We start from the raw sequence: 27,504 nt of genomic DNA on the forward strand, positions 1-27,504 counted from the left end.
TTATATGATTCTGTTTTCTTCAAGGTTGTGTCTTTCTGGTCGAATGTACTTATTGTAAGTCGCTTTGGACAAAAGCGTCAGCTAAATGCAATGTAATATAAAAACTTGAACCTTGATCAAAATCATAATTTAAAAATGATGAAATCAAAATGATTGATTTGACTTTCTTTTAAACCAATAATTGTGACAAGTACACTTTTCTTACTATTTGATTTGTGTTTTAATATGTAGACCAAATAGGTTTTTTAATTAACAAAATGTTATATTCTTTTTTTTATATCCATCTCCAGTCCTCCTTATTAAAAATAAGCAAACATAAAGGTCTGCTTATTAAAGCTACCATGTCTATAACTTCCAACGCAAACGTGTTTTGTCTTTCAACTCAGAGAAATTGACATTCATTCAATCGGCTGAGTGCATGTTGTCCCCTCTATAGTCCATCAGAATCAAGTATGCTATCATTAAAGATACAAAATAATATCAATAAAGATAAATAAAAAGATATTAGTACAGTATGCATACAATTAGGAAAGTGTTGACACCTATACTGAGAAGACAGCGGTTTGCTAAGGGTAGCTGTGTAAACAGGCCTACATCTTCTGAAGCTTTTACCCCTGTAATAGGTTACTTTCAAAGTATATCTTCAGATAGCATGTGTTTTTTACTTTCTAATAACAAAACAAATTGTATTACTGTATCACCAAGAGCATCATATATTGTGAATACTCCGATTAGTCAAAGAGCATAATATCTCCACGATATGGCGAGTTCACCCATAAAATCACCAACCATCAGGAGGATAACCGCTCTTACGTGAATTAACAGGTATATCATTCTGTTGACAAAACAGTTTCCTTTAACATGTTTAATTCAAACAAGTTCCAAAAATCAGATAACTGTTCCTTTACAGCGTACTTTCAATATCAATACGTCTAGAAAAATACAATAAAATAGACAATGCTAAAGGTGTGTAACGCATGTCATGAGTCCAATGAGCGGACCATGCCTCTCAGTCAGTGTACAGAAGGTTTCCTGCGGAGGTTTTCCTCATGAGTCCACATTCAAGGTTAGTCGTCCTTGGGCCCCCCCTTCAGGCTGGACCTCTGATTTTTCTGGTCCGTCTGGCCCATGGTTTTGTACAGTTTTTTCCGTGCCTCCTTCTGTCTCTTCAGCTTGGCCTCCTCTTGCTTCCCCTTCTCCTGTAGGAACTCCTTGTGTTTGGCGTGCTGCGCAGTGTGGGCCTTCTTCCTCTTGTGGTGGTGGACCTGGCTCAGGGCGTTGAGCAGGGCGGCCACCTAAACATCGGGACAGGATAACCAGGTTTAGAGATAAAGCACGTTTTCTGCTAGTCCAGGGTCATTCTCATGTTAAAGCAATACACAACGAATCGTGTCTCGTTTGCACAGTTTTAGTTATGATTTCTATCACAAGTATTTCGGTTTTGTACAGGTTTATAATACAAAATTCAATCACTTTTAAAATGAATAAACCAAGATTTCCTCAAAGCCTTTATCATCACATCCGTATCGTTACTATAAATGCAGTCAAGGTATATTGTTAGGTATATTATATTTGTATTAACTATATAGCAGCTGTTTATTTTAACTTAGATTGTATGTTGGTATCATCTGCTCAAAGTTTAGTTTGAGACAGAGATATATATGATTGGGGAATTGTTTTATTTTCAATTTTAAAATAATGTTTACAAAGAGTGATGCATAGATGAAACAATACATTATCCTAAAAGAATCAAGCATTGTCTTTATCAGTGGTTCCCAAACGGTGTGCCGTGAGGCAAGTCCGGGTGTGCCGTGGGATTTTGTGACAACCATACATTATTATTGCAATATACAACTACACAAAGAATTATTTTTTAATTTACTATATCAGTACTTTGTAGGTTTATATGTACGCAATCTGCGCGATTTGCGCGTCCACATCTCCACGTGCAGTGCTGCACAAACATGGCTGAGTCAGCGATAACTCTCGAGGGGTGGAGGTCTGCCCATTATTTTGAGTTCGTCCGAAGAATAGACAGGAATGTGACGGTGAGGTGCAAACTGTGTCCAGGCCAGAAGCTGTTATCCACTGCTGGAAACACCACGTGGTCAAACCTCAACAACACCTGCAAAGAACACATGCTAAGGTGAAGCTAACGCACACGCTATTTGTTGTTTGTTTATATCACGTAGTCTGTTCTTCTTCTGGGCGACTGTGGCTGCGAGGGAGTGCTGTCGTCTTTCAACCAGAAGGTTGTGGGTTCGATCCCAGCCCGTGCAGCCAACATGTCGATGTATCCTTGGGCAAGATACTTAACCCTGAGTTGCTCCCAATGGCATGGCCAACGGTGTGTGAATGTTAGGTCTTAGAGCAAGTGGGACTGCTCTGTATGAATGGGTGTGAATGGGTGAATGACATGTAGTATGTAAAGCGCTTTGAGGGGTCGTAAAGACTGGATAAAGCGCTATATAAGTACAGTCCATTTACCATTTACCATTCTTCTCTGTCTTCCGGTTGTTGCCTGTTTTGAATGACAAATACACACTACCGCCGCCTGCTGGTAAGGAAAGTTATTGCCACTCACGCATGCGCAGTTCGTACGTGCTCGGCGAGTAAAGTAACAAGTTACTTTATGTAGATAGTAACGAAGTAGTGTAATATTACTTTAAAAAAAAAAAAATCATATGTAATATATTACATTTTTTTAGTAACGACCCCATCTCTGGAGTTGGCGTTCTCTACTCTGGTTTACATGAAGAACAACAGGAGGTCACGGCTCTCTGTTGAACAGGACTTGCGAGTGGCCCTCTCCTCAGTGCCACCAAGGATTACAAAATGCTGCGTGCCCCGACAGGCACATGTATCTCACTAATTTGTTAGTCGGCAAAATATTTCCAATAGCACATGTTTCAATGCTGATTGCTGAAATGTTACATTTATAATTTGTAGTTCAGGACCATGGACAATGCAGCTTCCTTGCATTGACAGTTCTCTGTGCTGAATTTCTGCTGAGTTTCCTTTGCCTCATTTTTAATGTTGTGACCTGTCTGGTTTAAATGAGTGTGTTGCTGCTTTGATGAAGCCTAATTTGATAAAGTTTCAAATTAATTTCTGAAATATTTCGTTAATAAATATTTCATGAGTAATATAGTTGTCTTTGTCACATTTTATTTGGCATTAGTAAATAATTATGCACATTTACAGATATTTTACATGATATGAGTGATAACACGTGTTATAAGGGCTATTTTGCACAATAGGTGTGCCTTGAGATTTTTACTTGTCCTTTGGTGTGCCTTGGGCACAACAAGTTTGGGAACCACTGGTCTATATGGTTATATACCATATTGTGTATGGTAGTATATGGGGATCATTTTTCATTCCTACCCTTCAACGGTTCAGCATTTTAAAATGTTCTCCGCTTTGTACGACATGTATACTCAATTGAGTATAAATCAGTGATTTGTCAGAGGTCATGAATGCTCTCTCATAACCCTGGATGTATCTGCTCACCTTCTTCTCGTGGGGCTCCCTGATCACGGTGGGCCTCTGGAGGTCTCGGGGGGGTCTTTCCTTTGGGTTGCTGCTGTTTGAGTTTGCTCTTGAAGGGCAGCGCCTTCTGCAGCTCCTTGGGGATGTGGAGGCGGTTGAAGTGCCTCGGGGCTCGGACCACCGGCTGGAAGGGAAGGGGATGGATCACACATCAGGTCAGGATTTATTACAGCCGTGTGAAGAACACGCACTACTACACATGCTTTAACTGCATGACAACTCTGTAAGGAGTTTTGATGTCAAGCAAGCTAACAGAAAATACACAGTGAAATGTATAACGGGGCTCCAACTAATGATTATTTAATATAGAGGGCTCAACGCTAACTTTTAAAAGTGGTTGCCAGGCTGGCAACCAGGCATCAGCTTTTGGTTGCCAAAACTGAAAATACGGTTGCCATTTTTAGTCACCTTATATTTTAAATAATTAAGATACTATACAGTTATACATCAACTTAATAATGAACATGTGACACAAAAGAATGTTCAAATGCTTTACAATAAGTAATTAATACAATGATTTGAAACTTAAGTGGTAAACTTGTCCACCCTCAATTGCTGGTATACAAAATACCAGTAGTGCAGCTGTTGTCATGTTCTTCACAGATCCACAAATGAATTGAGCAAGTCACTAGTTTCTTGGTCATCCGTTGTCTCCCTTTCAAAATGTAGGTTTTCTTGACCTTTGTGCTGACCCCCGCCGTAGATCCACTGGCCCTTCAGCATTGAAGTCTTGGATTGGCCAGACTAATACATTTTTAATGTTAAATGAAAACCATTCACATTTAAGAATTAGATATTAATTATTAATGCTGTAAGTTACCTTTAATATGTCTAACTATATTTAAAATGTGTTACCTTTTTATAGAAGTGATTATATTTGTATGCCAATATTTTCTTTTGGCACTTTTATTTTGGTAGTAATAAGATCGGGACTCTTATTTTGAAGGAACTTTTAATGGACAAGGGAGCAGAATGTACTTATATATTTCGCCTCCCAAGACTTTACACATTTCCTCTTTGCTTTTCGTTCGGTTTCATCTTGCACTTTATCAGTTGAATCACTCTGAACATTCGTTTGAGATGTTGACGGGTTGGCCGAACTTTTTACCCCACATTCAAACAAATTAATTTGCTTCGCCATTTTTGTAAAACAAACAGCGCACCGGGCACGCGAGTAAACGTGCACCGCTTTCTGGCTCCGTAATCACACCAATGCACGTGCAACTTAAGTATCAGGTTCCGACTGGTAACAACAATAATTAAATATCACTCTTAATACAACAAATAATTAACATTCATCTATTTTGGGGTGCTGTTTGCTGTCCTTATTTATTCATGTTAAAAAGTGGTTGCCACTGATGGCAACCAAAGGCCAAGAAGTGGTTGACATTTTTTCTGAATGGTTGCCAATGGCAACCTGGCAACCGTTACTGTCGAGCCCTCTTAATTTTATTCTATTAATAAAATGCAAGGCAATTGTTATGTCTTCAAATGTCTCGTCCCACTGACAATCTAGTTGGCAAGATATTCAATGTACTGATAAAAAAAACATAAATTCTCACATTGAATATTTATTTGGATAAAAATAATTATCAAGTATTAAAAAAATTCTTTATTGACATTCAATTATTTTATTTACTGATATTTCTTCTATTATTGTATTCCACTATTTAATATGTCTGACTTATATTACTGTTTTGTTAAATAAAAATTACTGACCAACCCTGTAAATCCTCATGAGTGTTAAATGCTGCGGATTCTTTTTGCTTTCTAAAACCTTGATGAAAAAGTCATTTAAATAAATACCCAGTAGTATAGTGGTTGGGACTTTTATCACTTATGGCGCATTTCCACTGCAGCGCGTAGCACGGTTGAAGCGTGACGTGCCAAACCCGGCCCGTTTTTTTTTTGCGTTTCCACTAGGGCTAGGGCTAGTCAGGGGCCTCATTTATAAAGGGATATACGCTCAAAAAATGGCGTACGCCAGTTTCTACGCAATGTTTGCGATATATAAAATACTAACTTGACGGGAAAATGTGCGGTCCTCCACGCAAACTCTAACCCATGCGTACGCACTAAGCACAAAAACGGGAGAGACGAGAAACTGCAACACCGTTGGCAGAAGGAAGAATGGAGAGAAATATGTGGAAATAATACCATAAATAAAACGTTACCTCTCATTTATCATATATGAAGAATTCATTTTCAAACATTGATTAAAGCCAATCTTAAAATGATTTAACAAACGCCTGTTTGAGACTCCTCAGTGCACACAAAAACATAACTTGGAGAAATAAATAAGGATATGTTATTTAAAACCACCTCGAATATGTTGTGTTAATGTTATGAAATGTTTTCTCATAAATGATGCGTTAAGCAGGAGGACAGAATTACGTCTAAACTGACGCCGTTTTGCATTTCTATAGGTTGTAGATACGAGCATGGTTTTTTATACTATCATGTTTAATTGTGTTTTATGCCGTTTGCCAAGACTTGATAAGTCGCTCGTAAAACACAGGAGGTATGGAAGCTAAGAACACCATATGTGGTCAATTGTACAGCTGATATAACACAACACATTAGTTGTATTTCCTTTAACTGGTGGATATAGAGTTGCTGGGGGGGGGGGGTTGAGATGCACAGGCTGCAGTGGAGACTCTGCGCACAGCTGATCGACAGCTGGAACACAAACCACCAAATACAAAAACATAATTCAGATCCAGTTGTCATGACTCCACACTGGGGGGATTCCCCGATCATTTCTTACAGTTTCTCATCAAGGGGGGGTCTCCTGTCCCCGGTACAAACACACTGGAACATTTCTGTACCTATTTTTTGGATTTCTACTACGTAAGCAACCTTCCCACGTGAACACAGCGTTATAAATGAGGCCCCAGGGCGACCTTTTCACAGTTCTGGCCCTCAAAATAGTGGTTATTTCCGGGCCAACAACCGGGCTGAATATGCTAAACTAGTGACGTGAGTGGATACAATTACGACAAAATGAACATATTTGACCGTGATTTAATTGTAATACACGTTTCAAAATGATACCGAAGTAACAACATACTGATACCGGTCTGCAAACAGACGGCAGGCGAAAAAACTTTTAAAATGCGTGTTTTCTGAATGGAGCTAACGTTGTATATGCTCCGACCGTCCACACCGTCCACACTCACAACAACGGCCTATACAGACATAAATAAACCAGTGAATGTATTCACCATGACACAGACAGTCTGTGGTTTGTACTTGTTTAACTTTTGTCTAGTTTCTGAACAGATATGTGACCTGCTCCATCGAAACCAGTCGCATTGACCCGAAGACACATTTTGAGTTGTATACACTGTTGGAAAGAGGAGATTCCTAGCTTTATAATGATATCAGGATTGTTTTTGTACTTCAAATATTAAGCAAAATATGTCACATTATATAATGACTGTTACAGAGTCATCATTTTGAGAAAAAGGCCTTCAAAGTTTCCTCTTCTCTGGAATCCATCGATCTGATTGATTATTAGTGGAGCAAATGATCAAAATACTACGGAGGGAAGATATTTTCATTTGGAGGGGAAGCTCGCGAGTGTGTGTGTATACGTGTATACGTGTGTGTGTGTTTGTGTAATTTTGCGTTTGTGTGTATAGTGTTTGTTTCCCGGAGAAAACACTCACGAGAAACACCGGCTGTTGTTATGCCTGCTGTGACGTTAAGCTACTCCGTTCTCCGCTTGTAATTATGCCGAAGCTTCAAAGTTGTATTTATCATCTGAATTTGCCGAAACAAGTTTAATATTCTGAAAGCCAAGACTTTGTTTATTTGAAATCAGATGACAATAAACTGTCACGGACCCTGCCGTGTGATCTATGATTACTATACTCTTACATTCATAATTTCAGCCGGAGGGAGGGGGGCTGCGCTGCGGAAGAGCAGATTGCGAGGGAGAGGTGCCTGTCATCTTCCCTTTACAAGCTTCAAAAATGTATTTATCGTGTGATTTTGGAAATAAAAGTTTCATATTCTGAAAGCCAAGACTTTGTTTGTTTAAAATCAAACAAAACTACGCTGGCCCTGAAGTGCAAGACACTACAGCATTTCACAAAACACAACAGCATTTCAGAAAACGCCGCAGCATTTCACATTGGACGGAAAGGGTATTCCTTTAGGGAGAACACTTCTTGTTTGTGATTGGACAGAGCCAGCCAGAGAAGCACTGCTGTGATTGGTTGTTTTTGCTGCCAGTCAAGAAATGACGCTTCGTGATTGGTCAACACCCGACAGCGAAATATGTCCCAACACATCAGCCGTTAGCACACACTCAGAGCTCACAGCTCCTCATATCTGTTCAGAAACTGGACAAAAGTTAAACATGTACAAACCACAGACTGTCTATGTCATGGTGAATACAGTCGCTGCTTTATTTATCTCTGTATGACGTTGTTGTGAGTGTGGACGGAGCAGCTACAGGTTAGTTTAGCCTGATGGATCCGATTCCATTCAGAAAACACGCATTTTAAAAGCTTTTCGCCTGCCGTCTTATCTGCAGACTTGTCAAAGCGTTAATTCATGTTTTTTTACTAACCGTTATCAGTATGTACTTCGGCATCACTTTGAAACGTGTATTACAATTAAATCACGGTCAAATATGTTCATTTTGTTGTAGTTGGTATCTCCCATAGTATTTCGATGCGAATATTGGGTGGTCTACCATAGTATTTACATGGAGATAAGCCCCTTAAAAACCATGAATGAATAAAGCATTAATTCTGTGTTTACTCCCGTCATTCAAACAAGACGCTGGAGAGGGGGCGGGCCGTATCTCCATGTAAATCCTATCGGAATCGGATCGATCAGGCTAAAGCTAAACTAACCTGTAGCTGCTCCGTCCACACTCACAACAACGTCATACAGAGATAAATAAAGCAGCGACTGTATTCGCCATGACATAGACAGTCTGTGTTTTGTATATGTTTAACTTTTGTCCAGTCTCTGAACAGATATGAGGAGCTGTGAGCTCTGAGTGTGTGCTAACAGCTAACGGCTGATGTGTTGGGCCAATCACGCAGCGTAATTTCTTGACTGGCAGCAAAAACAACCAATCACAGCAGTGCTTCTATGGCTGGCTCTGTCCAATCACAAACAAGAAGTGTTATCCCTAAGGAATACCCTTTCCGTCCAATCTGAAATGCTGCGGCGTTTTGTGAAATGCTGTTGTGTTTTCTGAAATGCTGTGGTGTCTTGCACTTCAGGGCCACCGTACAAAACACCCGAACGCCTAAAAAATAGTTTTTTACGTAAATCCACGTTTATTTTGAAATGAGCCGTTGCGACTCCCGACTGATTTCGATAGAGCGGGTCACATATGAGGAGCTGTGAGCCCCTAGTGCTAACAGCTAACGGCTGATGTTGGTTTTGTGTTTCGCATTGAAGATGACGTCACGGCTCCGCCTACACTGCGTTGCTATAGTTACTGCCCCAGCTACTAAAATGGAAACGCAGCATAAAGTGAGCCTGGCCTACCAGTGGCGTTTTCTCCTGAAGCCAGGCTTCCCCTGTTTTTTCGGATTGTAGTTATAATTGTAATAAATAAATAAAAACACTTCGTTTAGTTTCGGAAATTCTTTGTTGTGTGTTGCTGCCGGGCCGTCTCTCCCCCATTCTCATTGAGTATTTTACAAAGAGTGAAACAGCGCCCCTCTAGATGCTATGGTGAAACAGTAGATTGCACTCTGTTGCGAGAGGAGGCCAGCCGAAATTGGCTTCCCTTGGTGAAAAAAATTGAGGGATTGACCAATCAGACAAGGCTCATGTCATGCCCCTGCCAACCTGTGATTAGTCAGGGCCATGCCAAGGGAAGCCAGAGGCGGCTGGCTTCCCTTGCCTCACAATCCAATCAAATCGCATCAATTTAGTGTTGCAGTGACGCATCCTAAAACCAGGAAGCAAGCTGCGCTCGGTTTCCCCATGGTTTCCCTCGACAAAAAAGCAATGGGATTTCTCCATAGGATTTTGGAAAATAGCTGGAAATAAGGTCAGTGGATAACGAACCTGTTAGATAAATGCATGTTTTGTTCAGTCGGATAATATCCACATGTCGACCCTACTTTTATAATTTTCGAATCATAAATATAATCGATAGAAGATAGATAGCGCCACTGCACCACTCTCACTGCCGTTAGAAAGAAGCAAGCAACTGAAGCAAGTGCAATTATGGAGGGTGGAGATTTGGAGTATTTCATCCAAAATAATTGTACTAAACTTCCGCTACAGCAGCAACAACAAATACAATCTGATGACAGGCCAATGCCCAAACTGGAGCTGTGTACAGCGAGGAAAAAAGGAGCGAATCGGACGTAAAACGTTAAAGGTCTCCTGATTTAGTTTGTGAATGAATGCTTATTAGAGTTTGGGCTGGAGAGTGCGTGCGGACCTGTCGGTTAGATAACAGGCGTGTGTGAATCCTATACCGTACTAAGCCGTGCCAGGCCCTGCAGTGGAAATCCGCCATTAGAGCAATGCACTGCTCCTTATCTCCATTATTTCATTGGGTCAGGTGTTCAGGCCTACCTTGTACAGAGAGTCTGTGTTGGGTTTGTTGCGGATGCCCAGGTCATGTTTGAGCTGGCCCAGCGTCCTCATGCCCGCCCAGCCGTCCTTCTGACTGACGGGCAGCAGCAGGGAGGTGACGGGGTTGTAGAGCTGAGGAACAGTCACCGGGAACCAAGAGCGCAGGAACACCACGTCTGCAACAAAACACATCAGCATTAAGACCAAAGAGTCCTTCAGGAGCAACACAACAAGACAACCATAGAGGGGTGCCGGAATCAGTCAAAAAACCTGGAAATTAGGTACTTCCGGTTCTTTGTCTGGAAGTCAACTGTTAGATTACATTTTGAACATTCTTTTGGTTAGATGTCTAATATAAGGTCTGTGGTTAACACAAGTTGAAGAGATTTTCAAGTTTTGTTATACGATGTAAAAAACATCAATAAATACCAGTCTCGTGAAAGTCTAAAGCTTCCATGAGTAATAAAAACCACGGTTGCTAAAAAATAAAACAAATTGGACTAAACGTCATCACACAGAGCATTAGCCGCCTTTAGCTTTGCGGAGGTGATGTGAAGTCATGTGACAGTGATTCCGTTTTTTTAAGCCTAATGTTAGCTTTTTACTTTAACGTGTTGTTAATAAATGGAGATTATCCTGCTGAACAAAAACATGTAAGTAGCGGAACATGTTTGCTACAGAGCAATATTTCAAAATCCAATTACAAAATCCCATTGCATTACAGAGCTCTTGTGATGCTGACTTCACTACACTGTTATGAAGATGACAAGTATGTGAGTGTTACAGTCTGCAGTATAAGAACACAGGTGAAGCAGAAGCTCACCACTCATCAGCAGGCGGTCCTCAAACGTGGCTCTGTAAGCTCCAGCAGGTGTAGACAGAGCCTTCTTGATCTGACCTCTGACCCCTGATACTGTTCGTATAGAAGCGCCTTCAAATTTAGCTACCTCCAGCACTGTGTTGAACATGCCCTGTGAACACAGAGTCCAATCAAAACACTGCACATAAAGAGTATTTACATATTAAACAACTGCTTCTTCACATCGTTGTGACTTTTTAATGGAGAGAGAAACACTAGCATCAACTCTGACTCTCTACAAATACAACAAATGTTTGGTTATTTTGGGGCCTTTTACACATTAAAGTCAGACCTAGATTTGTGTTTTTGTTGCAGTATATTATTCCTCTTAGATTTGGTTTCACATTACAATGGTTGCACTAAAGAAGTACTCCCTGTTCTCGCAATTTATGTTTTTTTTATACAGGCTCTATTCCCTTCTCGCTTAAAAGTATACAGGCAGAAATATGGATTATACTCTGGTCTTAAGAAAACGCGTTGTATCCTAAGAGACAAACTGAGACCTTCACTACCACCTGACACCTTAACTGTTTACTTTTTACTCTGCACTGATCACTCATGTAATTTTGGTTAAAATAAAACTGGAAAGTCCAAAAGTCCAGACCAAAAAAGGTGGATTTGAAAGGGCCTTAGTTAGCCAATGTGTTTCAGTTATCAAGTATGTTTTCATTGTCACATGTCTGTCTTTTATGTAGTTCTTTCAACCAAGGACAATGTTTTCTTTTGGAAGACAACAGAATAAACCCTGACATTGATTATGCTACAGACTAGCCTTTTAACGAGTATACTTCAGATGTCTCTATAATGTGGGTTATGTCCACTATAGATCTCTCACATCTTATTCCAACTGTTTTAGTGTCCCCCTCAGAGCTGATGATCAGAGGTTTCTCTACCTTGATGAAGCTGGTGTTCTTGAAGATCTTGTAGGGGTAACCGATGAGTTTGAGCTTCTTCACTACGGTCACAGACTTATCCAGGTCCAGGACGACTCCTGTGGCTGCAATACGGAAGTTAGCCTGCAGGGGGAAAACAGCAGTCTATAAGTAAACTACACACAGCTTTTAATGCATCATTACAAAGGAATAATTCAGTCAAGCTTTTTCAGACAAACTACTGATAACTGAAGCAACCTTTCACACTGATCAAGAGAGGAGAGTGACTTACTTTGATTCCTGCTACTGTCTGAAGAGCCAGGAAGCCTGTTCCCTGCGGTGTGACCGGACCTGAGGGAGACATATTATTATTATATCAGGCATAACTAGAGAACACTTCTTGTCAAAAGCTCGGGAGTAAAAGTCTCAATAAACAAGTTATTCCACTGACTTTAGAGGGCCAGTATTAATACATCACAGATGATAGTTTTAGGCTATCAATATCACTTTTATCTAAAGCATGGAACCAGAAATATAAATTTATTTATTTATGAACGCAGCCAATGAAAGTGTTGTCTTTTTTTAACCTGAATCTGATTATTGTGTTCATGTTCACACAACCATTTAGAGAAAGACGCTACAACACACACACTCTTTCTAGTTCCATGAAAAACATCCTTCCCTATAGTCCAGTGTGGGCTCACCCCAGATGGAGGCTCCACAGTGCATGTGTTGCGGCGTGTATTTGAGCAGGCGGTGGCGCCCGTTGTGGTCCTCGATGTGGTACAGGGGGATGGTCTGGAAGCGCCTCCAACCCAGAGACAGGATGAGGGGGTCTCTGGTCTTCAGGATGCGGTTATACCAGCGGTGTTTCTTCAAACGCATCTGACACAGAAAAACAAAAACAAATATTTAGATACATGTTTATAACATGCACAGAATGTGATTGGCGTTTTCTTGTATAACTTTTATGTTCTATATTTCTCACTGTAGGGTCTTCGCCGTAAAGATCATAGAGGATTTTCATACAAATATTGTGTTTTGTGCATTTATTGCCTCACTCATCACCAGGGTTGGGTTGTAAAGGAATACATGTAACGGCGTTACGTAATCAGAATACAAAAATTTAAAAGTAGCTGTATTCAGCTCGCGTTACATTTGAAAAACGAGTAATCTGATTACAGTTACTTTCGTAAACCTGAAGTGAATACATTTTGGAATACTTATTGGAATTATTGGTGGAAAGTAGGGATGCACGATAATTATCGGTCCGATATTAGGAATTATGACGTCATCCCGATAAACCCGATAACAGTATTAATAGCCCCGATAATATACAATATATTTTTTGGGTAAAAAAAACCAAAAAAATACTGCGGTGTGGGTGGATTGGGATGAGGGGCGCTTGTTTTTCACTCGGCTCCTCCCGTTTTGCCAGTACTGTGGTATTAGTGGTTTAGGAAGAGGGGAGTTCTTCACAAATCCAGCGCTCCCTAACTCGTGAAGCCAGGACAGTAAACAAACATGTCGTCGGTGGTATGGGCGTTGGAGCTATGTGCAACTCAAGGCATATGCTCGAACCGGAGCTGCCTGGACGCTGCAATCATGTTGCGCACTATCCGTGCTGAGTGTGCTGACTTTTCGTACAATGTCCCACTGTCTGGCTTCCTGCATAAAGTCAAGTGCTCGGCGCAGTTGTGGCGAAATGTCGCTCCTCTGTTTTCATTTAAACAGCTCCTTATATCCGTTAGCGCAGCTAGCTAGCACCAGATGCTAACAACAACAATGCACGTAAGGTCTCTCTCTCGCTCGCTCGGGCCACACATACACACACCCTCCCGGTCCTCCAGATGGCCAGTCGGTGAGCGTGGAAGTGTGGCTGTCAGCATCAGCGTGTAGATGGTATTTTAAACTCGATGCGCTCTGAAACTACGGGGCGGCCAAGGAAAAAAAATACACATCCGTCAATCGCGTTAAAATAATTAGTGGCGTAAAAAATTTTTTTTTATTATCGGTTATCGGTATCGGTCTTGAGAAGCAGGAAGTTATCGGTATTGGTTTCAAAAAACCAATATCGTGCATCCCTAGTGGAAAGATTTCCTCACAACATTTAATATTCATTACTAAAGGTACAGCCGAATCATCACAGCCCACAAAACCTATTACCGCGCAGATGGACCAAAAAAGGGAGTGTTTGAAAAAATGTGCGGGTCTGCTCAGTGAAACAATAACAACGAAACATGGAGGAACAAAAGTCTGTGTATAAATCATGTGTGTAGATGTGTGTGTGCTTAAAACGGTCGCTCTTTAGCCTTATGATTCTGAAGGTAAACACAGTGAAGGCGGTGCGTGAAAGGCACTGCGCGCTCTTGATAAGCCATTAAAACAGTAAAAACACGTTCAGTTTCTTTTTGCTTTTTGTGTCTCCTGTTCACCAAAACATACCCATCTGTGATGGAAAAAGAAAGTAATCCAAAAGTAATCTAAAAGTAATCTGAGTACGTTTAAGACACGTAACTGTAACTGTATTCGGATTACTTTCAGAGCCATGTATTCAGTAATCAGTAACTGATTACATTTACAGAGTAACCCTCCCAACCCTGCTCATCACTCTGGACCAGTGCTTCTCAAAGTGTGGTCCGCGGACCAGAGTCCTGCACGGGTCTGATTTTCAAGACCCGCTCCCGCGACGTGCAATACCGAACCCGCCCCGCTACCCGCACATATTGCCAATTAGTTCCGCAACCCGACCCGACCCGTCGGCACAAGATCCGCAACCCGACCCGAACCCGCATAGCCTATGAGCAGTGAAAACGTGCAATTATTAACACACGCAGTTTCATATTTGTCTCAAAAAGCGTGGGATGTTGGTTATTTCCTCCATCTAGGATGACACCAAAAGCCTCCCAGACGTTGGATTTCGCTCTTGAGGAAGTGTTATTGAAAATGCTGTATTCTCCGCTAGAGAGCTTCACCTCAGCCATTTGGAATGTGGCGCGCACAGCAGCAAATTGATGCGCTGCAGAGGTTATGATTATGCGCGGTCCCGTGGGGGAGAGGTCTGAGGATTTAAAACATTAAACTAATTTATTATTATTTTAATATATTTATTATGCAATACCCGCGACCCGACCCGCATCATCTTTGTTTTACCCAGAACCGAACCCGGAAAAAAGCATTTGAAAAAATACCACCCGCGAATCTCCTTTTTTGCGGGTCACCCGTCGGGTACCCGACCCGATGCAGGACTCTGCCGCGGACCACTGGTGGTCCGTGAGCGCCCCCTAGTGGTCCATGAGTATATTGGTAAAATTTCACATTTGAAATAAATAAATACATTTAAGTTTTCCGCACTCTCGCACGAATATTTCCGCAATGGAGCGAGCTTAAGTTTCATATAGCCCAGCGCAACACCTTCATCACACATGTTACCACTTGTTTGTACCATTTTCAGGTGATTTGTAATCTGTTCTAGAAAAACGATGTGTTTTTGGATATTTGTGGAGTTAGGTGGTCCGCAAGTGTTTTTTTATTGGTTAAGTGGTCCTTGGTATGAAAACGTTTGAGAAACACTGCTCTAGACAGCAACTGATCTTTTTGTTGCAACATTTATATATCTAATTCATCCTTCCTGGTCTCCGTGTGATGTTTGAATGACCACTACCACTTCAGAGGAGGTCCACAGTAGATCTACTGAAGATCACACTCAACGTACCTGCAGGTATCCCACATTGCCCTCCGCAGAGGCCAGGCCTCCGAGGATGATGGGATAATGGGGATCGAAGTTGGTGACGAACTCGCAGGGGAGGGAGGGGATTTCTATTCTGACGTACATCCCCGGCCTGAAGCCCTCGTACTGCACTCTGGTTTCATCGTCCACATCCTGAAACTCCGCCCTGTTCAGCTGATGGAAGACAGAGAGATATTCTCATATAGATGTTCAGTATAATGAATCTTTGTCAGATGTATGATTCCAGCTGCTGTTATGTGTATGTTATATGTGAATAACAGATCCTCAGTACCTCCGCCTGCTTCTGCAGCTCCTCCTTCAGGTCGTCAAAGTACGTGGCGTCTCCGTCATCATACTCCGTATCGAATCGCTCCTTCAGCCTCCGTTTCTTCTCCAGACGCTTGGTCTTCAGGGTCACATCCTCATCCACCTTCACCAGACTCTCTTCTTTTTCATCGTCATCATCTTCGTCTTCATCATTCCCATTATCCTGCAGATCACAAATCATCATCATACTGAGAAAACTAAAAGGTAATAATGAGAGTTATTTAGAAACTTGAAATACACTTGAATTCAGGTCAACTGTTACCATTGGAATACCCTGTCATATGTTTGAGAGCCTTTAATGTCATCAAATATCAAGAAGATGCTTTTTATTCAGGACCTAATACATGTGTTTTTCAAATGAGCTGCTTCAGAGAATAGCTCTAAACGTTCTACTGCTGTTTATCCATCCAAACAAAGTACAGTTTGGAAAGTGCAAACTACAAGACGGCACTACAGTATTGACTTTCAGTTTTATTTTGAGTGTTTCTACATACCCAGAATACTAGAACACCCTTTCATTCAAGGATAAAACTGTAAAACCTCTCAAAGTCATACTTTTATTTCAAATCGAATGGAATAGCCATGTTAACCATGCCATCATTCTGAGATGCTTGTCCCTTCCTAATAGCGTCAAAGTTCTAGTAATAAAGAAATGTAGTCAATATAGAACATCCTGACAATGTAGGGTTGTCAGGATGTTCTATATTGTAATTGTAATAATAAGATAATTAAACATTAATATGTTAATAATACACATGTGATGAGAAGAAAAAAAACAGTGTCTCTTAAAAAATATCAGTTGCTTTCTGTTCTCTCTTTGTGTCAGTATAATTGCTGTTTTTTGTACGCGTTGTTCAGTTATGGTTACATACTCTCACCACCTTGTTATTGATTTAGTGGAGACATAAAACAACGCATGATATATAATTCCCTATATTTTATAATTTTCAATAAATATTGTGATGATGTCATTATTATATATTGCTTTAGCTGTGAAACTCATGTAGTGAAAGTCTGATAGTGTCCTTGTACATCAGACGTACCTCGGCCTGATCTCCAGGTTTGGTCTTGTGGATTTGTCCCGTTTCCAAATCCTCAAAGTCACCGTACAGCTCCTCTGCACAGAGACACACAAGAGTTTGCTTTAAGGTCAGTTAAACAACATTGCACATCAACAGTACTGAAAGCACTCAACCGTGTAAAGAAACATCCTCATATGTCCGGTATTCAGAAATAATAATTGTTTTTATAACTTGGAGAATTGCTCCTCCTCTCTTACCGTCCTCCTTCAGCAGCGTGGCAGCATCCTGGCCCTCCTCCCACTTCCCCGTCACAAAGCAGTCCCTGATGGAGTTCAGCATCTAGGAAACAAAAACATGGCAACCTTTAAAGAATGTAGGTTTCATCTCAACATCTTTTTCTACTTATTTTCCTACCAACAGCACGTTAAAAATCTCAACCACTCACCTCCTCCAGGTCCCAGTTGTGGGCGGAGTCGGGGGTGAAGCGGGAGCAGTCCACAGCATCCGCCCGGAACCTTTTACTCTTCTGAGGGCGGCTCACTCTGAACAGCCCCCCCAGCTCCTCCTCCTCCTCCTCCTCAGAGTCATCTGCCGCCACAACTGAAAAAACAAAAAGGGATAAGCGTCAAAACACACTGAAAATCAGAGGTGTATATGTTATCATGTGGATTAGAAATGTATTTCCATATCATCATGACATTAGAACCAAAATGTACAAACATGGCTTAATGCACAGCTTCTGTTTCACTTGGAAATAATCTGTATATTTGGACTACACTAAGTCACTTGCCAAGAATAATAATGAGATAATGAAATAAGACAATAATAACATATTAATTCGGATACTTTGTCCGGGATGACGAATTGGCCAACAGTAACAAATCATATAGATAAAGAGATATATTCTCTTATGTTAAAAATACATAATTTCAATATACATGTGCACATGCAACCAGAGTCCTACCTGAGCCATAAACCAGTTTTCTCAGATTGGGGATAGCTGCTTGTTGCCGTAGAAACGCTTCTGATGCTTTCTGCTGCAGACCGTCCTTCCACTTCAGAGCCCCTGTGGATGGAAGATAAATGAAATGAGTGATCCGTATCACTACCTAACATCGACAAAGTCTAGCTGCCTTAAGGTTCCATCGGACCAATGGAAGCTCTACCTATGAGAAGCTTTCTGAGGAGCCTGAGCTGACATGACATGGAACATCAAGTCACAGTTTCACATGTCGGAGTACACCAAGAAATAACAGTAACAGTTTAATCAATGAAAACAACTAAAGAGCTGAACTTGGGAAATATTCTCAACACAAAAAACATGTTGTATCTGTTCTGGAGCTTTGGATCGTATGACATGCTAGGGTTTGCAGAACTTGCAGTGGAGTACGCAAAGTTTTGCTCTATAAACTTAAGAAAATATGTTCTAATTCTGATCCAAACCGTATTCTCTCCTCTGTTTATGACTTAAGAACAGGTACCAACAAATATTTTTACACCATGGTCTTTTCCAAAATCCTCGACCGATCCGATTTGTAAAAATTAATTAATTCCTGCAAATTAATTTACTTGTCGGGCTCAATTTTAGTTGTGTAACATTACTGTCATGTGTACATTTTAACTAGAAATCATTTGTATTGATGCATATCTGGACAGTTTGGTTCCGTTTAGCACATCTCAGATACCTAGGGCCAGAATGAGTATTACAACAAACACTTGGCATCTTGGCAAGAGCCACCTAAATGAGACTTAGAAAATGGATCCCAATAATTATTATTTCTCTGTTGCCTCTCAGGGTTTTAGTTAGAAGTCCTTAAAGTGTTAAGATACAAAAAAAGTATGGAACTTGGATATCTACCATTCCATGACAATTTCACCAATTCCAGAAATGATGTGATAGGATCAAAAGCTTCTAAACAGCTAATAGATGGACTTATCACAAACACAAAGGAGAAACAGAAAAGGTCATACATATCGGAATTGGTCCTCTGTATCTCGATATTTGACCCATAATCCGAAAGGAAACTTAAAACAGCTTTTAGATTTAGCAGTGTATTTACCTAGCTCCTCCTCCTCACTGCCACTCTTAATTGTAGCGTCAGCTGCATCCTTTTCCATCGATTCATCTTCAGACTCTTCCTCACCGTCTTCCTCGTCCTCTTCAGAGCAGTGGCCAGAGTCTCCTGCTCTCGCGGCCTCCTCTCCGCTCTCTTCCTCTTCCTCACCGCTCTCTTCCTCTTCCTCACTCACCTCCAGCTCGTCTTCACTGTCGGCGAACGCAGGCAGCTCTCCGCTCTGCTCCTGCTGCTCCTTCTTCTCCACTTTCTGTTTCTTCACAGGAGGAGCTTCTGCTGAAGGCTCGACTGTCACATCAGATTTGGCCCTGGCGACTTTGAGAAACTTGGACAGGTTGTCCTTGTCTTCATCCTCTTCCTCCTGGTCACTGTCCTCATTGTCATCTTCTTCATTATCACTGGACCCACTCTCCTCCTCATCATCATCCTCCTCCTCCTCATCATCATCATCCTCCTCCTTATCCTCCTCAGCGAAGACCACCTTTCTCCTCTCTCTCTGGGTGTTAGGGTCCCAGACAGACTCCTCCTGAGGACCCCCCTTCTCTCTAACACACACAAGAAGACAAGAAAAAAAATCACATTTCCTTTTCAAATGAAGAGTGCAGGATAATCTCTTAATCAGCAGAACATTTAAGACACTTTTTACCATTCTTTTGTCATCGGTGTGTTCCACGTGTGTACCCTTAATTAATACCCAGAGCTTTTGTTATGTTGCTAACTGTGGTTGTGTTTACCTCATTTAGTTGGAAACACACATATTGAGATGCTCGCGTTCATCCCCAGAACCTCTCCAAGAGCTTATCTGAGATGATCGTTTCACATTACAGCCTAAAGCTTCTTTTGATTTGGAAATTTAATTAATTAATCGTTTGTACAATTCTAATCTTGAAGCTACAATTATTTAAGGCAAGCATTGTGTCAAAGAGGATTACATGTTAGAATACTGGATGCATAATGGATTTTTGAGGGGGGATAATATTGAAGAGTTCTAAATTCTTGCAATGACATATCAGCAAATATGGTATTCATTTTACAAAAACATGTAACACAAACAAACGTGTATTTACAGAATAGTGCCTAGGACATTGAAGAGTGTTAGAACAAACTTGTTGGTGCTCTCGTTGTCAAATAGGGCTGCTCGATTATGGCAAAAATCATAATCTCGATTATTTGGGTCAATAATTGATATCACGATTATTAAAAAAACGATTATCCATTTACTTTGAAAACATTTATTGGAGAAAAAAAATGTGAACAGTTTGTTTTTAACAGTTGATTATCCTGAACTTTAAGTGTAACTCAACTGAAAAACCAATACAAAAAAAAATTAATAATAATAAAGAAATAATTGTTTTATTTCGATTACGTTGTTTTCGTAATCGCGATTAAAATACGATTAATTGAGCAGCCATATGTCAAACTATTTTATGGACAGTGTTTCTTAATGATCTCAAACATATGATTGGCATTTCAATCTCTGGTTTCTTATTGTCCGGCATGAGCGGTTGCGCTAGACTTTTTCGCAGCCCGTCTGTACACGACTCTGCCGCGGGGGGTGGGAGAGAACACGCTTGTGAACTGTCAACGGGGGGGGGGGAAGACGACACCCTCGCGCATGAGCTGTTAGCGCCGTGTTATGCATGCCCACAGCACCTCGCGGGAACGTGCACAGCGTGAAGCAAATACTTTAGTTGATCTGTTCGGCAAAGTTTTTGGCACGGCATAACACCGGAGCCCCGCTGCGAGGAAACTTTGGTGCTGTTCTGAGTTTGTTCTAATCTGTCAAAATGACGGACGGCTTTCAGATTTTTCCGTCATTGTTAAAAAAATCCGTCGTAAACGGAAAATATTCGGTTAACGCGACGGCTGGCCTGCATATAATGTATTAAATCCTATTCCCTTCAGCTAAAACCAAATGTCGGCCATGTTTCAATAGGCGCATTCACACCGCAGTACTTTTCCCACAAAGGTTCATGAGAACTTAGTTCATGAGAACTCTAGTTCTCATGAACTAAGTTCAGATCGCGTTCACACCGGAATAAGTCCATGGTGAAGGATTAGGCAAATGAAGCCGCTGACGTCACTTGTACTTCTTCTTTGGGTTTACTGGCAGGCCGCAACTTCACGGCATATACTGCCGCCCAAAGTCCCCGGCCGGAAGTCCCCGGAGTTGGGGACTGGCTTCAGTAGAAGCTGCTGGGACTCCCAGCAGCTTCTACTGAAGCCTTCCGAGTAAATCGCCAGAAAGCCGACACCTCCTCATCTCCACCGCTCCCATGTTTTATTCTGTTTTCTTTCTTGCCATAAGTTAGTCTCTCTGAGTTTGTGCGCTGGGCTAATGCTAGTAATGCTAATGCGAGGAACTATATAAGAAATAAAGTGGGAAAAGTACTGCGGTGTGAACGCAGCTATTAAAGTTGTAATGTTCATCCCTAGTGATGTGCAAAGTGAGCCTGTTTCATGTGAGAGTGCAGAGGGAGGCGTCTCACCCGCTCTCCTCTCCGAAGTCTGACGGCTCCAGGGTGGCAGAGCCGCTGAACAGAGACACTTTACTGGCGGCCATCTTGGCATCCAGGGTGGAGTGTGTGTCAATGAGAGACTGGACCAGCTCTGTGGTGGGCCGCACCTCCTCCTGCAGGGGGAATAAGACACATCTCAGCAGGTTCTAACAACATGTGTCATCTGATTTAAGGGGAACATTTTAGGTGAATGAATACAAGCAAATATAAAAACAGACTGTATGCCAGAACATTTTTTTAACCCATCAGATGTTAGACACACTCTCCCACACACCTGCTGCTGATGGACGTGGCTAGCAGGAAGGTCGATGTACACCGCATCTTTGTCATACACCACCCCCCCGACGCCGGCCATGGGGGCATACAGCAGCCTCTCCTTCTCGTTCAGTGCTCTCTTCTTCTGAGCGGCCGGCAGGGCGCACGGGTCGGGCAGGAAGTTCACGTCTGCCACCTGGAAGTCTCCCACACCTGCAGGAGCAGCAGCTCATCATGTTACTGTACATGTTTACAGCAATATATTTGATCACGAGTTGTTCTTTGTATTTGGGGGGTATGTTAGAAGCTTAAAAGGCGCGTTCACACACCGCAGTACTTTTCCCACTTTAGTTCCGAAATGTCGCGTTCACACCAAAAAGAGCCGGAACTAAAATGAGTTAATGAGAACCTTTTTACCCCCTTTTCAGTCCCTGCTAGAGAGCAGAGACTTTCGTGGGAGAAAAAGGTTCCTATTTCTGATTGGCTGGAAGGATTGCAAACCACGCCCCGTAAAACTCCCAAAAAGTTTTGTGAAGCCGCCATTTTATTATCCTCGCATTAGCATTATTAGCATTAGCCCAGCGTAGAAACGCAGAGAGACTAACTTATGGCAACACAAAATAAAACATGGGAGCGGTGGAGATGAGGAGGTGTCGGCGTTCTGGCGATTTACTCGGAAGGCTTCAGTAGAAGCTGCTGGGACTCCCAGCAGCTTCTACTGAAGCCAGTCCCCAACTCCGGGGACTTCCGGCCGGGGACTTTGGGCGGCAGTATACGCCGTGAAGTGGTTTGCGGCCTGCCAGTAAACCCAAAGCAGAAGAAGAAGAAGTGACGTCAGCGGCTTCATTTGCCTAATCCTTCCCCAGGGACTTATTCTGGTGTGAACGCGATCTGTACTTAGTTCATGAGAACTAAAGAGTTCTCATGAATTAAGTTCACATGAACCTTTGTGGGAAAAGTACTGCGGTGTGAATGCGCCTAAAGTCTAATATGCACATTTTTATCAATCACTCTTCTGGCATAAAAAGAGCAACTTCATTAGTGCTATTCTGGAGCATTTCTGATGCGTGTTACAGTAAGTGTTCCTCTGTAACTGCCTATTTACCTGGGATATGGACCTGGCCTTTGTTTTTCAAATATGTCCCTCGCAGGTAGCCGTAGAGGGACACTGTCCGGTCACACTTGGGGTCTTTCCTCACCGTCTCAGGGTCAGTTAAGTCCTCCATACTGTTTGCAAGTACAAAACAATGATTGATAAGTAGTGTACAGAGTAAAAGCATGACATGTATCAGTTACACATTAACTGTTCCTTTAATTAACATACTATCAATTATTTTCCAATGTGGTTATTGTCAACACCTGTATATTGCGACACCCCCACACGTTTTCACACAACACTCAAAAATGGATGAATGTTTACAGTGGGGTGGACCCATGGTGATGTCGGGCCTATTGATAGACACTAGAATGTGAAACATGGCTATATTACTTTGTATAAGCACTTTTGTGTTTTGTTATATTTAATCTAAGTGTAATTTTCTGATATGTCATGTGCAGTAGGAGCTATAATGTTTAGTAGGTCACACTAGTTAAAGCTGCGCTGCAGTGAAGTGCTTGTGTTTCTGTATTTTCAGGTGAGCAAAAGTATTGAAACAGGTGTATATTAAATATGAGACAAACTAGCTGTATTGCAGTATTGAGATTTATATTGCATCATTATTGTAGTTATATCGGGTAAATGACAGGTGTGTGTGTGTGTGTGTGTGAGAAACAGAGCGTCACCTGTTTGCTAATATGGACTAATGCCTGTAGTGTAACCACCTATAGCTTGCTAAATAAAAATACATTGTGTATATTTGCTGTCAAGTCAGAGTGTTTTGAGGGTTGATTGCCAGCAGGCTTATTGATATGTAAAGTTTCATGCAAGTTAAAGATTGCATATGAATGTTCATACAGATGCATCATGATTAAACCTGGCCGACAGTATGCAGCTACATTGCTGTGACGTGCTTGTCCCTGTTGTGTCCAGATGTGCCACAAGAAGCCTTACATAAACTTTTTTAAATGATGTCTTTGTTTAGACGAAAATTAACGATCTACTGTCTTTAAGTGTAAACGATCTAATGCTGGAACTCTGCTGTAAACATACTGCTTAAATGTACGATTGGGGTGAAATGAAAAAGTCATCAGTTAGCACAGTCAGAACCACTCACCGGTCCGCCAGCACATAGGGATGGGAGGTCTGCCACACCAAGGGACGGAACTTCATCACTGAGATGAAGCGGCCGAGGTTCTTCACCTCCTGAGTCTGATATTCACCGTACACCATGCCGGACAGGTAGAACAGCTTGGCCCCCTAGCAGGTTCAAACATAAACACTTTAATCACACATACTGTCAAGGTAAATACAAATATCAGTGTACAAGATCCTGTATAAAGCAGCAGCGGTCATTCCCAACAGTTCACTTGCATCCCGTTTGGTTTACCTGGTAGACCTCGGTCCAGAAGCGGTGTTTGAGGTTCTTCTTGGTCTTCCTTAGGACCTTGTTGTTCTTGAAGGAGTCCAGGTGAGTCAACACACCCATGATGCGAGGGAAGCCGTGCACCTGACAGATGTTCAGGAACTCAAAAGTCTCCATTTCAAAGCCAAAGCTGGCATCGATCAGCATCAGAACCTGCAGGGAAGGAACCATTCAGTTCAGTTAGAAAATAAAACTCCATCCAGCCCCTAGACTGTATTCTAGTCATGTTGTTGAGATAATTCCTAACAAACTCTGTTGGTTAGTGTCAACTCAGGGACATTTATTTTACAGTACATTTAGGGTTAACAAGCAAGCAAACAAGAACATTGAAAAACGTACCAGATCAGCTACTTTTGCGAGGTCGATCATTGTATTAATGTCGTTGTTACACTCCATGAAAGTGAGGCGACGCTTCTTTCCTGAGAATACAAGGAGAGAAATTATAAGCAAATACGGATGAATGTCTAATAGTGCAGAGATGGCTGTAATTTAGATCGATTATTGCCCAATGTCTGATTTGTTTTGACCACTATTTTTATGAAAAACAGACACACTAAACCACTTTTTTTGATGATGTCAAGCCAAATATATTAAAAAAACATGAGCTCTTTTTAATCATGAGGTAAAAGCTAATGGACATAGATTCAATTGTATTCATTCACAATTTCAGTAGAAAACGGTTAATAGCTCAAATATCTTAACAGCAGCAGAAAGCGGACCATGATTCTGTGTAGTATATTAATACTACACAGAATTGATATTTTATTGTAAGAAAGTTTCAAATATTTGTTGTTGTTTTTTTTTGTTTCCTATTTATCTAATAGAAGTTTTCACATGCTTTGTATTTAAAGAAAACCCATGAAGATCTGCAGGAGGTGCTGCTGAGCTGATATGGAATGACCCATCTATTCAAGAAGAACTGGGTGCATATCTCACCAGAGACGATGGTCACAGGTCCAACAATATCCCCCAGCTTCTGCCGGGTGAAGTTTTTGATCAAGCAGCGGATCAGTGTGCTCTTTCCCACCTTGGGGGGTCCCATTACTACAATCACAACTGGAGGGGGTTCAAGGGGAGTCCGGTCTACCAGGGGGATGTGATGCTTTTTGGTCTTTATGTCCTGGGACCTAAAAAGATATACATGATAAGTAGTTCCTTACTGTTTGCTTCATTTATCACATTTGTATTGGTGGGCCATGGGGCTGCACAATCAATTGCATTTTTCTCTAAATTACAATATGTGCACTATCCTTATTGCAGTAAAGAGCACATTATGAAACAATATCTGAATGTAGTATTGTGGAGCTACAGAGGAGTCACAGCCTACCAACTGTATTCTACAGACTGATTGAAAAATCATTGTTTGGTACAGATCCTCATAAAATAAATCACACTATTAAATAATAATTCTGAATAATATTTATCTGAATAGATATGTTTTTAATAATGTTTGAATACACTTGAGTTGACCTGGTTATTGGGTCATTCTACTTGAATTCCTCCCTTGTTGGAAGTAGGCATTAAGAACAACAGAACTGACATCAAGGTCTGGATGCCGGCAGAGCGCAGACTGACCTGTGGAACGTCTTGGCCATGCGAACAGCCGACTGCACAGCGAAGGCTTTGGGGTTGCGTTTGCGAGCATCTTCCTCTGTGGTTGGACCCTGCTTCTTCAGCTTCTTCCTCTCTGCCTTCGGCCCGCTGTGCTTCTGCTGATGTTTCCTCTGCTCCTTCTCTTTCCCCTCCATCCTGTCCACTGGAGCACACACAATTCCTTTTGGGTTTATCTTCACAGAGACTCAGCCTTCTGAGCAGATCCCAATGAAAAGAACTGGGATTGATTCAAGTATTCATTGTTGCTATGCACACTGAAATATACCAACGAGGACTTTAACAAGACAGTGAAAGTGTTGAGAAAAAGGGGGATATAACTAAAAGCTATGATGTTTACTGTGATGGAATGGGAAGTTGCTGCCTGGAGAGAAGGAGAAAAAACTGGTGAGTTCACCTATAGACTAACGGCAAGCGATATGGATAAAGTCTCCATCACAGAGCACTCTTACGGTTAGCAAGGTTTTTTCAGCTCAAGCACTTATCATGTAGAATGGGTAAAAAAAGAAAGGCCATTTGATTATTTGTCTGTGACTGACTTTTGTTCATATTCAAAAGTGTAATCTTTCCACGCCTAGTTGTCATGTGTGCACCTGAGAGAGGAGTTGCACAACCGCAAATATATTAAGGTTCATCTTTGCATCAACCCCTCATAACGGTTTAAACTCAGTTCAGTTTAATTTGTCAGTGTGTCAGTGTGTTTATTGAGTTTTCCTATTTATAACACTTTTTTGAGTATGTTTTATTGTTAATTTAAACCCATGTGCATTGCCTTGTAAACAGGGTGCTGTAACAAAACAACTTCCAAATTAGGGTCAATAAAGTATATCTAGTATTATCTTAGAATAGATTACACACATCATGATAAGTTTGGCACATGTTATCATAGCAGAGAATGTTGTACAACATGCTTTGGCAATACTCTGTTTTCGATATGGTCATGCCAATAAAGCTCCTTTGAATTTGAATGTTGACATGTAGTGTTAAAGCATTTAAGTGATGAGAACACTGAAAAGGCGCCTGATTCACCTTTTTCTTCCTCAGTGACATATGATACAACTAACCACATACTAACAATAAAACAGTACCCTGTATAGTAACTTAAGACAACTAAAACATAAAAACAACTGAATATATTTGGTGTGTGTTACTGGCACACAAATATGATGCAATAGCAAAATCTCTCAGAAAGGTAATTATATGTTAAATCCATGTTCACCATTACACCAACAAGCACATGAGCTTCGTGTTATCTCAGTGTGAGCTTCAGGAGCAACGCTACCAGCCGCAGTAACGAGGCTCTGTGTGTGTGTGTGTGTGTGTGTGTGTGTGTGTGTGTGTGTGTGTGTGTGTGTGTGTGTGTGTGTGTGTAGCAGTGAAGCTAAAGCTAGCTTCACATATCTGGTAAATGTTTGGGAAATAATAATTCATTAGTCGCAATACCTGCAGATAAAGCTGTTGTAGTCCAGTCAGAGTTAGTTTTCTTCACTTCTCACGTGTGTTTGCATCCCCGACCCGGAAGCGAACCAAGGCGTCACTCCGTAGTAAACCGGGTGAAAACACAATGCTAAAAGGTTCCGCCCTGTGGAATAGACA

At 41.4% G+C, this 27,504-nt stretch overlaps 1 protein-coding gene across 1 annotated transcript; it reads right to left on the minus strand.

The window, feature by feature from the left end:
- Nucleotides 1–201: 201 nt before the first annotated feature.
- bms1 (BMS1 ribosome biogenesis factor) lies at nucleotides 202–27,504 on the minus strand. The gene is given in 24 exon segments (XM_034214896.1): nucleotides 202–1,295; nucleotides 3,514–3,564; nucleotides 3,566–3,676; nucleotides 10,117–10,292; nucleotides 10,940–11,087; nucleotides 11,869–11,991; nucleotides 12,140–12,198; nucleotides 12,552–12,732; nucleotides 15,563–15,751; nucleotides 15,870–16,067; nucleotides 16,948–17,021; nucleotides 17,184–17,265; nucleotides 17,372–17,526; nucleotides 17,891–17,992; nucleotides 18,987–19,546; nucleotides 21,491–21,633; nucleotides 21,795–21,988; nucleotides 22,881–23,002; nucleotides 23,989–24,131; nucleotides 24,262–24,450; nucleotides 24,637–24,716; nucleotides 25,234–25,424; nucleotides 25,873–26,053; nucleotides 27,352–27,504. Coding segments are annotated over 23 exon segments (3,672 nt in total). The 5' UTR covers nucleotides 26,046–26,053; nucleotides 27,352–27,504; the 3' UTR covers nucleotides 202–1,067.

This window comes from Gymnodraco acuticeps, unplaced genomic scaffold, assembly GCF_902827175.1.
Source record: "Gymnodraco acuticeps unplaced genomic scaffold, fGymAcu1.1, whole genome shotgun sequence".
In the NCBI taxonomy this organism is placed as follows: domain Eukaryota; kingdom Metazoa; phylum Chordata; class Actinopteri; order Perciformes; family Bathydraconidae; genus Gymnodraco; species Gymnodraco acuticeps.